The following is a 12,394-nucleotide window of genomic DNA, read 5'->3' as shown; positions in this document are numbered from 1 at the left end:
AAAATGAGGGCCATACCTGGGGAAATGGCCAGGATGAGAGAAATTGTTTTAATAGGGAATAGGGCATCAAAGGTGGTGGTGAGGGTGTGGTTGAACAGATCGGTAGCTACAGAAATGTTGTGGTGAATAGAGGGCCAAAGGCTGGACAGTTGGGATGTCATAAATGCAGCGAGAGAGTTGGGAGAAAGTTTTTTTCCAGGGGCTGGGGGGGTGGGGAAGGAGTTGTGGGTGGAGGGCGATACGAGGAAGTGCTCAGAGATGGCCTTATCTGCAATTGGCACGATGCGAGTAATGAGGCCACAAAAAAAAAGGCATGGTTGAGGGGATGGCCGTGAATATGGGTTGGGGAGTTTACATGGAGGAGAAGATTAAGGGAGGATAGGAGGCTCAGAGGAGAGACAGCATGATGAATTGAGATGGAGGTTGAAATCACCAAGGATGAGAAGTCATTCAGTGCGGAGGCTGAGGGAGGAAAGCAGTGAAGATATCTCGGTCATAACATTTTTTAATGGTACTTGGGTGGGCGGTAGAGAACGAGAATTTTAAAATGAGAGGCGAGAGGGGTGGAATAAGGTGTGATTTGGTGATGAGAGCCACACCGGCACCATGGCGGGCCAAGTGGTGGAAGGTATAGGGCAAGGTGTCATCACCCCTCAACCAAGTTTCCATCAGGGACATTATGCTGATGCAATCATCCATGATAAGCTCACGATGGCAAGGGTCTTGTTCGCAAGTGAACGGACATTCTGGAGGGAGATGCGGAGAGGGTCGGTGATGGCTGACCCACTGCCAGCATCCACAGGATCTGCACTGGGGGTGGTGGTGGGGGGGGGGGGGGGGGGGGGAGAAAGAGAGTTGAATGGGGAGGAGATTGGCAAGATTAGCCAGTGGACGCGCTGGGCGGGAAGGTCGACGAGGCAGTAGGATGGGACAGTTGGGATTACTACTTGTAAGGAAGCAGTGATGAGTGCCTCAATGGGCCCTTCGTAGGATGCCAAGAGAGGCAGAGAGGGAAGCTGTAGGCTTATCTAAGAGGGGGTCAAGCCTGGGACAGCGGCAGGAGTAGGAAGGTCGAAGAGGTACTCACCCGTAAGCCCAATGGAAGTGCCGGTTTTGTGCATGCGCGGGAAACTGGCACTTCCATTCCCCTGAAAGAAGGGGTTAAGAGGTGGAATGCGTGCGCAGGAGAGGCAGCGCGTGCACATCGAACTTACGTTTTTTTTTGCAGGTTTTCCCGGGAAGGTAAGTCTCCAGAAGTTAGACATGTAAAAAGCAGTCACAAGGCCTGCTTTTTACAAGGTAAGTGGTGCATTAATTAAAATTAAAACATTTTTTCCACAGGTTTATTATTTTTAAATACTTTAAAAAGGTAAGTTTATTTTTAGCCCCGTTAGGAAATTATTTTTTTCAAAAATTTAAATTATTGTTTAAAATAATTATTTCATGTAGTTTATTTTTAAAATGTGATTTTAAAAATTTTTTGAAGATTTAGTGATGTTTTGGGGTTTATAGTATTTATAGGTTTGACAGGTGTCAAACTTATGAATGAAGCATTCCCTGCTACCATTGGCTCTCCATGGCCCACGTAATCCCAGGGGACGCATCGAACTAACTGTGCCCCTGGGATACACAAGCACTGCGCGCCGGCAGTTGGAGGAGGCCCAGGATCGGAATCCCACGGGGGCCCACAGCTCAACAGCCGGTGCGGTAGTTAAGTGCAGGAAGCCCCTGACCCGAATTTCTAGGCCATTCAAGAAGGAGTTAGATATATTTCTTAAGGCTAAAGGGATCAAGGGATATGGGGAGAAGGCAGGGACAGGGTACTGAAATTGGATGATCAGCCATGATCTCATTGAATGGCAGAGCAGGCTCGAGGGGCCGAATGGCCGACTCCTGCTCCTATCTTCTATGTTTCTATCCTCACCAGCACTTAAATAATTTTAATTAGCAGCACATTTCAAAATGCTTGTGTTCTTCCTCTCAGTGTACCAAATTGGAGGTGGTTTCTAGCTGCTTTTTAAAATACCTAGCAGTACAGTAAACAGATAAAAAGTGACTTCACTTTCTGGTTGAAGAGGCAAAGAAAAGGATAGGGAGAAGTTGTACTCTAGGTTGATTTGACCAGTTTTCAGGATATTGCTCAGGAACATAAACTTGCCATCATTAAAAAAAAAACGGAAGTTTATCACCATAAATAACTACAGTATGGAAGTCTCTTTCCAATGCTAAAAATGTTAAATAATCCAATAATTTCTCAGTGCATTCAGAGGCACAGCTCTAATTTAAAGCAAACCCATAGCACCGAAGTGAAATCAGAGAAACAAAATGCACTGCAGCATAAGCAAATCACATTAAAATGGGACTGTGTTAACACAAAGTGCATTTGCAATGTGAAATTGTCATCCAAATGAGCCTTCCCTCATAGCAACTGGTGTTAATGTCTAAATCTACCATACTTCCAACTGTCTAGGCCCCACATTCTGGAATTCCCCTTCCTAAACCCATCCACCTCTCCCTTTAAGACCCTCCTTAAATCCTCTTACTTGACTATGCCGTTTACATCTCTTACTTTGTCTTTGCATCGGTTTTGTTGATTAGGCCTCTGAAGCATCAGGAGATGTTTTTCTACATTAAAGGCATTATATAAGTGAAAGTTGTTGTTGAATGTATGACTCCATTACAGAATAGAAATCTAGAACTAATAATGGTGTTATCTATTAGAAGTTTTTAAACATAACGAGAAACTCAGCAATTAGGAAGAATTATCTTAACTAGAAGATGAAAAGATACCTTTAAAATCACTCCCTTCATGTTTCTAAAACAAAAAAATATTTTTTGTACTTGTAAAAGCTATCCACTCTATTTGTGCCTTTAATATGCAAAAACACTCATAAAAAAGGTTATTTATTTGACATTACTACCGGTTTTACAATCTGCAATAGAAGAGAGATTCGGCATTTGGTAGGTTGATACAAAGACACTTTTCTAACTCAGTCAAATGATGAACTTACTGTAGAAACACTCACCACCAATAGAGGAGTAGTAATAGGAAAGGGGCAGTGACAACACCCTGCAAAATTCTCCAGTCTTTGCACAACACAGCTAAACCTGGCAGCAACATCTCACCAGCCACTGTAAAAGACCCAGCAATCATTGTGATCATCAGTCGGTGTGGTGGGTCACACATCTCCAACCCTGGAGGGGAAAAAAAAGTTCATATTGGAAATCGAGACATTCTAATCATTGTGCGTTTCCAATGTGACTGCTGAATGGATTTGTTACAGTGCCAATTTTTCTGCATGTTTATCCTTTCCACAATTAAAAGAGGAAAGTAGAGCGCCTGGGGAACTTTGCAGAGGAATTCCAGAGAATGGGATTTAAGGAATGCTTATTAATGGTGGGCCGAAAAGAGCGGATGTACAAAGAGGCTGACTTCAGAGGAGTTTTTTTTTAGGGGCGGGAAGAGGGGAGATGGTGTTGTATGGTTGCAGGAGGTTAGAAAGATAGGGAGGAGCAAGGTGATGGATGGATTTAAAGACAAGGACAAAAATTCTCAATGAGATTTGTGTGAACCGGGAACCAATGCAGGTCACCAAGGACAGGGGTGATGCACGAGTGGGACGTGGCAAGGGACAGGGTACAAGCAGCAGAGTTTGAGGAGTTGAACTTTATACAGGGTGGAGGATGGGAAGTTGGTAAAGAAAACTAGAGCAATCAAATCTGAACGGTAAAGAATGCATCTATGAGGGTTTCAGTGGCAGAGGAGGTGAGGTAGGGGAAGAGGCACATGATGTTACAAAGGTGGAAGTAGGTGGTCTTTGTGATGGGTCAAACAGGGTGCCGAGGTTGCAAATGTAACTGGATCAGACAGTAGCCTGGAGGGAGTCAGAGGCAAGGGTACAGAGTTTGTCGCAGGGGCGAAAGACAATGACGTTAGGCTCATGCAAGACAATGTCAGATAAGCAGTCTGACAGCAGAGATGCAAAAGCGGGGTCTAGGGAGGTTGCAAAGAGGTATAGCTGGTTGTCATCCACCTGCATGTGGAAGCCGATTCCCATGAATGTGGATGATGTCACCATGGGGCTGCATGTAGATGAGGAAGATGAGGGGCGCAAGGATGGATCATTGGGTGACTCAAGAGGCGACAGTGCAATGGTAAAAGTAGCCATTGCTAGAGATGCTCTGGCTACTGTTACATACACAGAGCTGGACAATAGAGAAACGGTAGAGGATAATGGTATGGTCGTGTTTGTTGAATGTTGAGAAGAACCAGGATGGTCAGGCACTTTGTGACTTTAGTTAGGCCGTTCCAGTATTGCAGGAGGAGAGGCAAAAAACAAATTGTGGGAGAGAAAAGCATGGAGCTGGAAAGCGAGAACACATTCAAGGGAAGGGAGGTTGTAGACAGGGCAGCAGCTTTTTTTTTTTTAATTTTTGGGATGTGGTGACACTAGCAAGCCAGCATTTGTTGCCTACTCCCAGTTGCCCTGAAGGCACCAAGAACTAACCCCATTATGTGAGATTAGGGTTGCATGTAGGCCATACTGGGTAGGAATGACTAATATGCTTCAGGGAAGGAAATCTGTGAACAGATTGGGTTTTTATGAAAATCCAGCAGCCATGGTGGGCTTTGAACTCAACCTATGGGTTGCTAGGCCAGTACCATAACGAATAGGCTACCATACAGAGGGGGTGAGGATTTTTTTTATATAAAAAAAATTAACTGGCCATTAATTTCACTGCTGTTTGTGGGATCTTAACAATGAACAAACTGGTTTATATATTTGCCTACATAAGTCACTGTACTTCAAAAAGTAATCCATGTGAACGGTCTCAAAAATCAATTGCAAGTCTTACTTTTCTTTTAAAAGAAAACCAAAATCTTTAACTCCGTGAAGGAGGCCATAAAAGGACCCTAGTCTTCCAACATCAAGCCCATCCTGCTTTAAATCAGCAACACCTTGATATTAAAGGATGCACATGTCATGTAGCCTTATTAGTGGTAATACTGTGCTGGCAGATAGACACAAGACCAGTCAAACTAAACAAATGATTCTGACTAAGAGAATACAAACTTATTTTTAAAGCCAGGGGAGCAAAGAAGCAACAGAAAAAAGTGGTAGGCTACCTTTGACAAGCTAATTAGTAGAGGACGGAGAAAGTCCATAGGAAGGCAAGTAAAGAAGTCCAAAAATGACAGCAAGGAATAGAATAGGAATTAAATGCTGCAAAACACAAGGCACAGGCTTATATTACAACATTTTGCAATACATTCAATGCAACACAACACCTTCACCGCTCTAATTTAATACAAACTTAAAAAGGTCAAATTCCCTATCCCAATTAGACTAGTCACGTTAGGGCAAGTTGTGCAACATACCTAAACTGGAGAGTCCTGTTAAAAGAAAGTTCAGACACGAGACCAGGAAGGCCTCTGTGCACTAAATAATGCATTCATATACTGTGCAAGATAAATGCTGTATTTACAAAAAAAAATCCAAGGAGAAAAATTATGAACTGTAGCTGTGAACAATAAACTGTGGGGGAAGTGAAAGAGAAGAAAAAGTTAAATAAAGATTTCTTTGGCCTAATACTCAACAGCATTCCCCTCTATTGGTTCCCATCTGTGTTTCCATACTTGACAGTTTATCAGCTACAGCACAGTATCATCTTACACTGCAGGTTTAAAATATCTTTACAGCTGTCTCTTAAGTAACCCACAGTCAAAGTGAAAAGATAGAGCACATATTGCACATTATTTGCCCAAGTTTCTTCTCTCCACCCCCCCCACCTACTCCTGCATTTAGTGTCTCAACACTGTTTCTAGTAAACACACAATGAATCCTATGGAAGGCTCAACTACTATGAACTTACATTTGCATAATGCCTTTCATGGCCTCAGGACTTCCCAAAGTTCTTCACAGCCAATGAAGAACTTTCAAACTGATGTAATGGACAAAACACTGCAGCTAATAGCAAGGTCCCACAAACAGCAATGAGATCAATAAATAACAAGATAATCTGTTTTTAAATTGTCAGTGGAGAGATAAATGTTGGCCAGGAAAGTAGGAAAACTCTGCTGCTCTTTTTCAAACAGTGCCATGGGATCTTTTATAGGTGCACCCGAGAAAGCAGATGGAGCCTTGGTTTAACATCTCATCTGAAAAATGGCACTTCTGACACTGCAACACTCCCTCAGTAATGTACTGAAGTGTCAGCCTAGATCAAATCCCTAGAGTGGGTTTTGAACCCACAATTTTTGACTCAGACCCCTGAGCAATACCACTGAGCCAAGGTGACACTCACCCGTGAGAACAGTATAGGAGAAGGGAAGAATGGGAGTGAAACAAATCTCCAGAACTAGAATACATCCATCCATCTACCATAATTGCCTCCACAAGTCTACATCAAAGTTTGACCTGGTACTCAAGTCAGATTAGGCAGAAATCAAAATGAGTATCGTTAATTGTGTTTACTTATTAGTGATTTTTGCTTTGTTTAAAAACAGACAAGAAGCCAGACTAGAAATGTAACTATCACTCAGTATTGACAATTGAGAAAAAGCCATCAAAAGGGGATAGGAAATGCAACTCAGATGCAAGCCAGAGAAAAAAGTAACCAGTTTCACCACCTCCCATTAGATTTAGTGCCAAGATTAAGGGAGCTGTTCCGTTGGGATGGGCTCCACTTAAACTGGGCTGGGACCAGTGTCCTGTTGAATCAAATAACCAGGGCTGTAGATAGGGCTTTAAACTAAAAAGGGGGTGGGGGGGAAAGAGAGGGGAGTCAGGGGAGGGGAAATTTAGAAATCTAAAAGAGAAAAAAGTCAAAGCAATGGAGCAGTGTAACGATTTGGGTAAAAATAAGCAGAGTGTGACAGGAAGGGACAGAGTTTAACAGTAATAGTGCATCAGCAAATAAGGTGAAAGCAGGGAATAATGGTAAAAAATTTAAATTAAAGGCTCTTCATTTGAATGCACGAAGCATTCATAACAAGATAGATGAATTTGTGGCACAAAGAGATAAATGGCTTTGATCTAATAGCCATTAGAGACGCGACTGCAAGGTGACCAAGGTTGAGAACTAAATATTCCAGGGTACTTGACATTTCGAAAACAGGCAGAATGGAAAAGGTATGGGGCAGGGGGTAGTCCTGACAATAAAGGATAACATAAGGACAGTAGTGAGAAAGGATCTTGGCTCGGGAGATCAGGAAGTAGAATCAGTATGGGTGGAGATAAGAATAACAAGGGGCAGAAATCACTGGTGGGGGTAGTTTATAGGCCCCCCAAAAATAGCTTTTTAAAAGTTTGTTCCTAGGATGCGCACGTCGCTGGCAAAGCCAGCATTTATTGTCCTTCCCTAATTGCCCTGGAGAAGGTGGTGGTGAGTCACCTTCTTGAACCGCTGCAGTTCGTGTGGTGAAGCTACTCCCTCAGTGTTGTTAGGGAGGGAGTTCCAGGAGTTTGACCTAGTGACGATGCAGGAACAGCGATATATTTCCAAGTCAGGATGGTGTGACTTGGAGGTGGTGGTGTTCCGATGTGCCTGCTGCCCTTGTCCTGCTAGGTGGTAGAGGCGTGGGTTAGGGAGGTGTTGTCAAAGAAGCCTTGGCGAGTTGCTGCAGTGCATCTTGCAGATGGTACACACGGTAGCCACGGTGCACTGGTGGTCGAGGGAGTGAATGTTTAAGGTGGTGGATGGGGTGCCAATAAAGCAGGTTGCTTTGTACTGAATGGTGTTGAGCTTCTTGAGTGTTGTTGGGGCTGCACTCATCCAGGCAAGCAGAGTGTATTCCATCACACTTCTGACTTGTGCCTTGGAGATGTGGAAAGACTTTGGGGAATCAGGAGGCGAGACACCCGCCGCAGAATACCCAACCTCTGACCTGCTCTTGTATCCACAGTATTTAAGTGGCTGGTCCAGTTAAGTTTCTGGTCAATGGTAAACCCCCAGGATGCGGATGGTAAGTGATTTGTCAATGGTAATGCCGTTGAATGTCAAGGGGAGGTGGTTAGACTCTCGCTTGTTGGAGATAGTCATTGCCTGGCACTTGTGTGGCACGAATGTTACTTGCCACACATCAGCCAAAGCCTGAATGTCATCCAGGTCTTGCTGCATGTTGGCATGGACTGCTTCATTATCTGAGGATTTGCGAATGGAACTGAACACTGTGCAATCTCAGCAAACATCCCCACTTCTAACGTTAGGAGGGAAGATCATTGATGAAGCAGCTGAAGATAGCTGGGCCGAGGACTCTGCTCTGAGGATCTCCTGCATCAATGTCCTGGGGCTAAGATGATTGGCCTCCAACAACCACAACCATCTTCCTTTGTGCTAGGTATGACTCCAGCCAGTGGGGAGCTTCCCCCCGCCCCCACCCCACCCCCGACTCCTTAAATTTTACTACGGCTTCTTGACGTCACACTCGGTCAAATGCTGCCTTGATGTCAAGGGCAGTCACTCTCACCTCACCTCTGGAATTCAGCTCTTTTGTCCATGTTTGGAATAAGGCTGTAATGAGGTCTGGAGCGGAGCAGGTTATTAGTAAGTGCCGCTTGATAGCGCTGTCAACGACACCTTCCATCACTTTGCTGATGATCGAGAGTAGACTGATGGGTCGGGAATTGGCCAGATTGGATTTGTCCTGCTTTTTGTGGACAGGACGTACTTGGGCAGTGTTAGATCCGTGTATTTTTGATGTAGTGTGTCCTTCAATATCTAGACACGAGACTACAGGAACAATCAACAGGTATTTTACTGGATGAGGGTTACTCTAAAACTAAATATACAGATCCCTACTCAGGGTTTATATACAGGTGTGGTCACTGCCGGTACTACAGTATACAGGAGCTGTAAAAAGTAGTTCTCTCCTTTAAAAAAAGGTACATACACTACAATTCCTCCCCTTTTAGATTGACAGTACCATAACATTCATTTAACAATTAACACTTTTAACATGCAACATTAACTGAAAATAGTCCATTTATAAATTCAGTCTTTGGGGCGGCTTCCTGATCCTTTCTGGATAGCGCCTTTCCCGAGTGTCTTGTTCTTGGTGCGGAGGCCCCCTGTCGTCAGTTGGTTCATCAGCTTCCGATGCTACTGTTTCTGGGGTAGATGCTACCTGCATGTCGGGTTCATCACCAGGTGCACGAGACATGGGGTTGACTCGTTCCTGTGACTCTAGGATCTGGTCGACATGGCGTCTCACAATGTTCTCCCCAACATCCACTGTGTACATTAGTGGCCCCTGCCGTGTGCATGTCGTTCCTGGTTGCCATTTCTCTGTTCGGTAGTCGCGGGCCAAGACTGGTTGCCCTACATTGAAGCTCCTTGTCGGCTTCTCATTGATGTGAACCATAATAGTTTTCTCCGTGGTGGTGGACGACATTTTGATCACCTCAGGCCATTTCGAGTGCGCATCCACGGCTATTAAGAACATTGAGTCCATGAATGGACCAGCAAAATCAATATGCACCCGTTGCCATGGAGATGAGGGCCACTCCCATGGGTGTAGAGGGGCATGTGGTGGTGCATTTTGGACCTTCTGGCATCCTGAGCAGCTCTTTGTCAGGTCCTCGATTTGCTGATCGATCCCCGGCCACCACACAAGCCCTAGCAAGGCTTTTCATTTTTACCCCTCCCAGATGGCCTTCATGAAGCTCACTGAGCACTCTCTCCCTTAACTTGGGTGGAATTACCACTCGGGATCCACACATCAAGGTCCCCTGGCATACTGACAGCTGTTCTCTTCTGGATGAGAATGCTGGCAACAGTGAGTCGCCATGTGTTGGCCATCCCTTCACCGTCAAGTCATATACCCGAGACAGTGTCGGGTCATTTCAGGTCTCCTTCTCTATATCAGCGTTAGTTACTGGCAAGCGTTCAATTATAGTCGAATGAAATATTTCGACAGGGTCCACTGCTGGTGCTTCCTCCACAGTAGGCAGTGGCAGGCGTGATAGCCCATCAGCGTTTCCATGCTGTTTCGTGCCCTTATACTCTATTTCATATTGGTTCGCCCCTAGAAAAAGCAACCATCTTTGTAGCCGTTGCGCAATCATCTTTGTAGCCGTTGCGCAATCACCGGCACGCCCTTCTTTGGATTAAAGATGGAGACAAGTGGTTGGTGGTCCGTCAGCAAGGTGAACTTCTGCCCATGCAGATAGTGGTTGAACTTTTTCACTCCTCACACTAGGCTGAGGGCCTCCCTATCAATCTGGGCGTAGTTACGCTCGGCTGAGGTTAGTGACCGAGACGCAAAGGCTACCGGCCTCTCCGAGCCGTCCGGGAACTTGTGCGACAGCACCGCTCCAACGCCATAGGGTGATGCATCACACGCCAACCGAATTGGTAGTGCTGGGTTGAAATGAGCCAACACCTCTTTTGATGTGATCAATTCTTTGCACTTCTGGAGCTCGTTTACATTCGTCATTCCACTGCCATGGTACCCCCGTTTGCAGTAGGGTGTTCAGTGGGTGTAGTACTGTCGACAAATTCGGCAAGAACTTATGGTAGTAGTTCACCAGCCCGAGGAACGACCTCAGTTGTGACACATTTTCCGGTGCTGGAGCCTTGACTACTGCCTCAATCTTTTCAGGGGACTTATGTAACCCCTCTTCATCAATAACGTGGCCACAATACGAGATCTGCTTCTGGAAAAACTCGCATTTGTGGCGATTAGCTCGGAGCCCATATTCCTTCAATCTAGTGAGCACCTGCTCTAGGTTGGCAAGGTGAGCACTGTCATTTTCACCCGTGACCAGGATGTCGTCCAAATAACACTGGGTCCCTGGAATCCCTTGCAGGACTTGATCCATTGCCCTTTGCCAAATAGCCGGAGCTGATGCTACCCCAAACACCAGCCGGTTGTATTGGTAGAGACCTTTATGAGTGTTGATCGTGAGGTACTGTTTCGAGGCTTCTTCTACCTCCATTTGCAGGTACGCCTGGGCCCGATCAATCTTAGTGAAGTGTTTCCCTCCAGATAGCGAGGCGAAAATATCTTCAATCCGCGGAAGCGGATATTGTACTGTGTGAAGGACTGGGTTCACTGTCACCTTAAAGTCCCCACAGATGTGAACTTTCTTTGGTTCCCCAGGCGTATTACTCAACGACCTCTTCATTACAGGAATGATGGGTGTGGCCCACTCACTCCAGTCCACTTTGGACAGTACTCCTGAACGTTCCAAACCTTCCAGCTCTGCTTCGACGGCTGGGCGGATCGCATAAGGCACCGGTCTGGCCTTAAAAAACTTTGGGCTTGCATTTTCCTCTATTTTGATCGTCGCTGTTATGCCTTTTAGTGTTCCAAGTCCCTCCTGGAACACTTCTTGTACGTCAGTTAGCATTTTTGACAGTCGTCCCGGTGTGGCGTCGTCATCCTTTTTGGCATCTACAGTCAGTGCTTGCATGGAATGCCAATCTAGCTGTATCTTCCGGATCCATTCACGTCCTAGTAGTGGTGGTCCTCCATCTGGCAATACATATAGGTCCATTTTTGGTGTTTCCTTATCGTTATATACAATGTTCACCCTTATTTTTCCTTTGGGGTAGACTTTTTGCCCCGTGTACGTCTTCAAGACAATCTCTGTATCTCTCAAGGGTATATGAGAGAATAGCTGCTTGTAGTCCCTTCGGTTTATGACTGTTAGGGCTGATCCTGTGTCCAATTCCATTTTCACTTGGACTCCAGCTATCTTGAGCGTGACCCAGATAGTTTGATGATCCTCCGTTTGGATCACCTTATGTAGTTTCAGACAACCCAGCTCCTTGCTTCCGGAGTCTTGATCACTCTTCTGTTCGCCTGAACTACTCTCCGTCACCTTATGTACCTTCTTGTACTTCTCCTGTGGAGATTTCTTGCTGCTGGTTTTCTTTCCCGACCTGCAGACTCTTGCTATGTGTCCTACTTTTCCACACTGTCTGCACACTTTGTCCTTGAACCAGCAATCATTATGGTTATGTGTTGTTCTGCCGCAGTGATAACACTTCACTGTTCCGTACAACATTTCATTTGTGCCATATTCTTGCGGTCTCCGTTGTATCTCTGCAGCGCCCCATGCGGCTGCTTCGTGTGATACTGCCATGCTGAAAGCCTTTTCCAGCGCAAGGTCCTTTTCAGATAAAAGCTGTTTCTGGGTTCCTTCACTTTGAAGCCCACACACAAACTTGTCCATTAAGGTATCTGCCAGTGCCGCTCCAAACTGGCAGTGTTTCGATAGCTTACGCAGTTCCGTTAAATACTCAGCATTACTTTCATCTTTATGCTGGTTTCTTTTGTGAAACTTAAATCTTTCTGCCATCAGCAGCAGTGTGGGGTTTAAGTGGTTCTGTAGGGTTGACACGGTTTCCAAAATCCTTGTCCACTGGCTTCTCTGGGGTTACTAGG

The 12,394-nt window shown here is 45.3% G+C and overlaps 1 protein-coding gene across 2 annotated transcripts in view; it reads right to left on the bottom strand.

Annotated features, from left to right (window-relative positions):
* slc22a31 (solute carrier family 22 member 31) overlaps positions 1 to 12,394 on the bottom strand; it is a 54,403-nt gene that overhangs the window by 22,808 nt on the left and 19,201 nt on the right. For both annotated transcript variants that reach the window (XM_085991652.1, XM_085991653.1), the window contains exon 4: positions 3,027 to 3,195. In XM_085991652.1, the coding sequence (XP_085847778.1) occupies positions 3,027 to 3,195 (169 nt within the window). The remainder of the gene's footprint in view (positions 1 to 3,026; positions 3,196 to 12,394) is intronic.

Source organism: Somniosus microcephalus, chromosome 6 (genome assembly GCF_052327205.1).
Source record: "Somniosus microcephalus isolate GS21.2 chromosome 6, FLI_Smic_1.0, whole genome shotgun sequence".
NCBI classification, from domain to species: Eukaryota; Metazoa; Chordata; class Chondrichthyes; order Squaliformes; family Somniosidae; genus Somniosus; species Somniosus microcephalus.
This window is presented reverse-complemented; position numbering and strand designations above follow the sequence as displayed.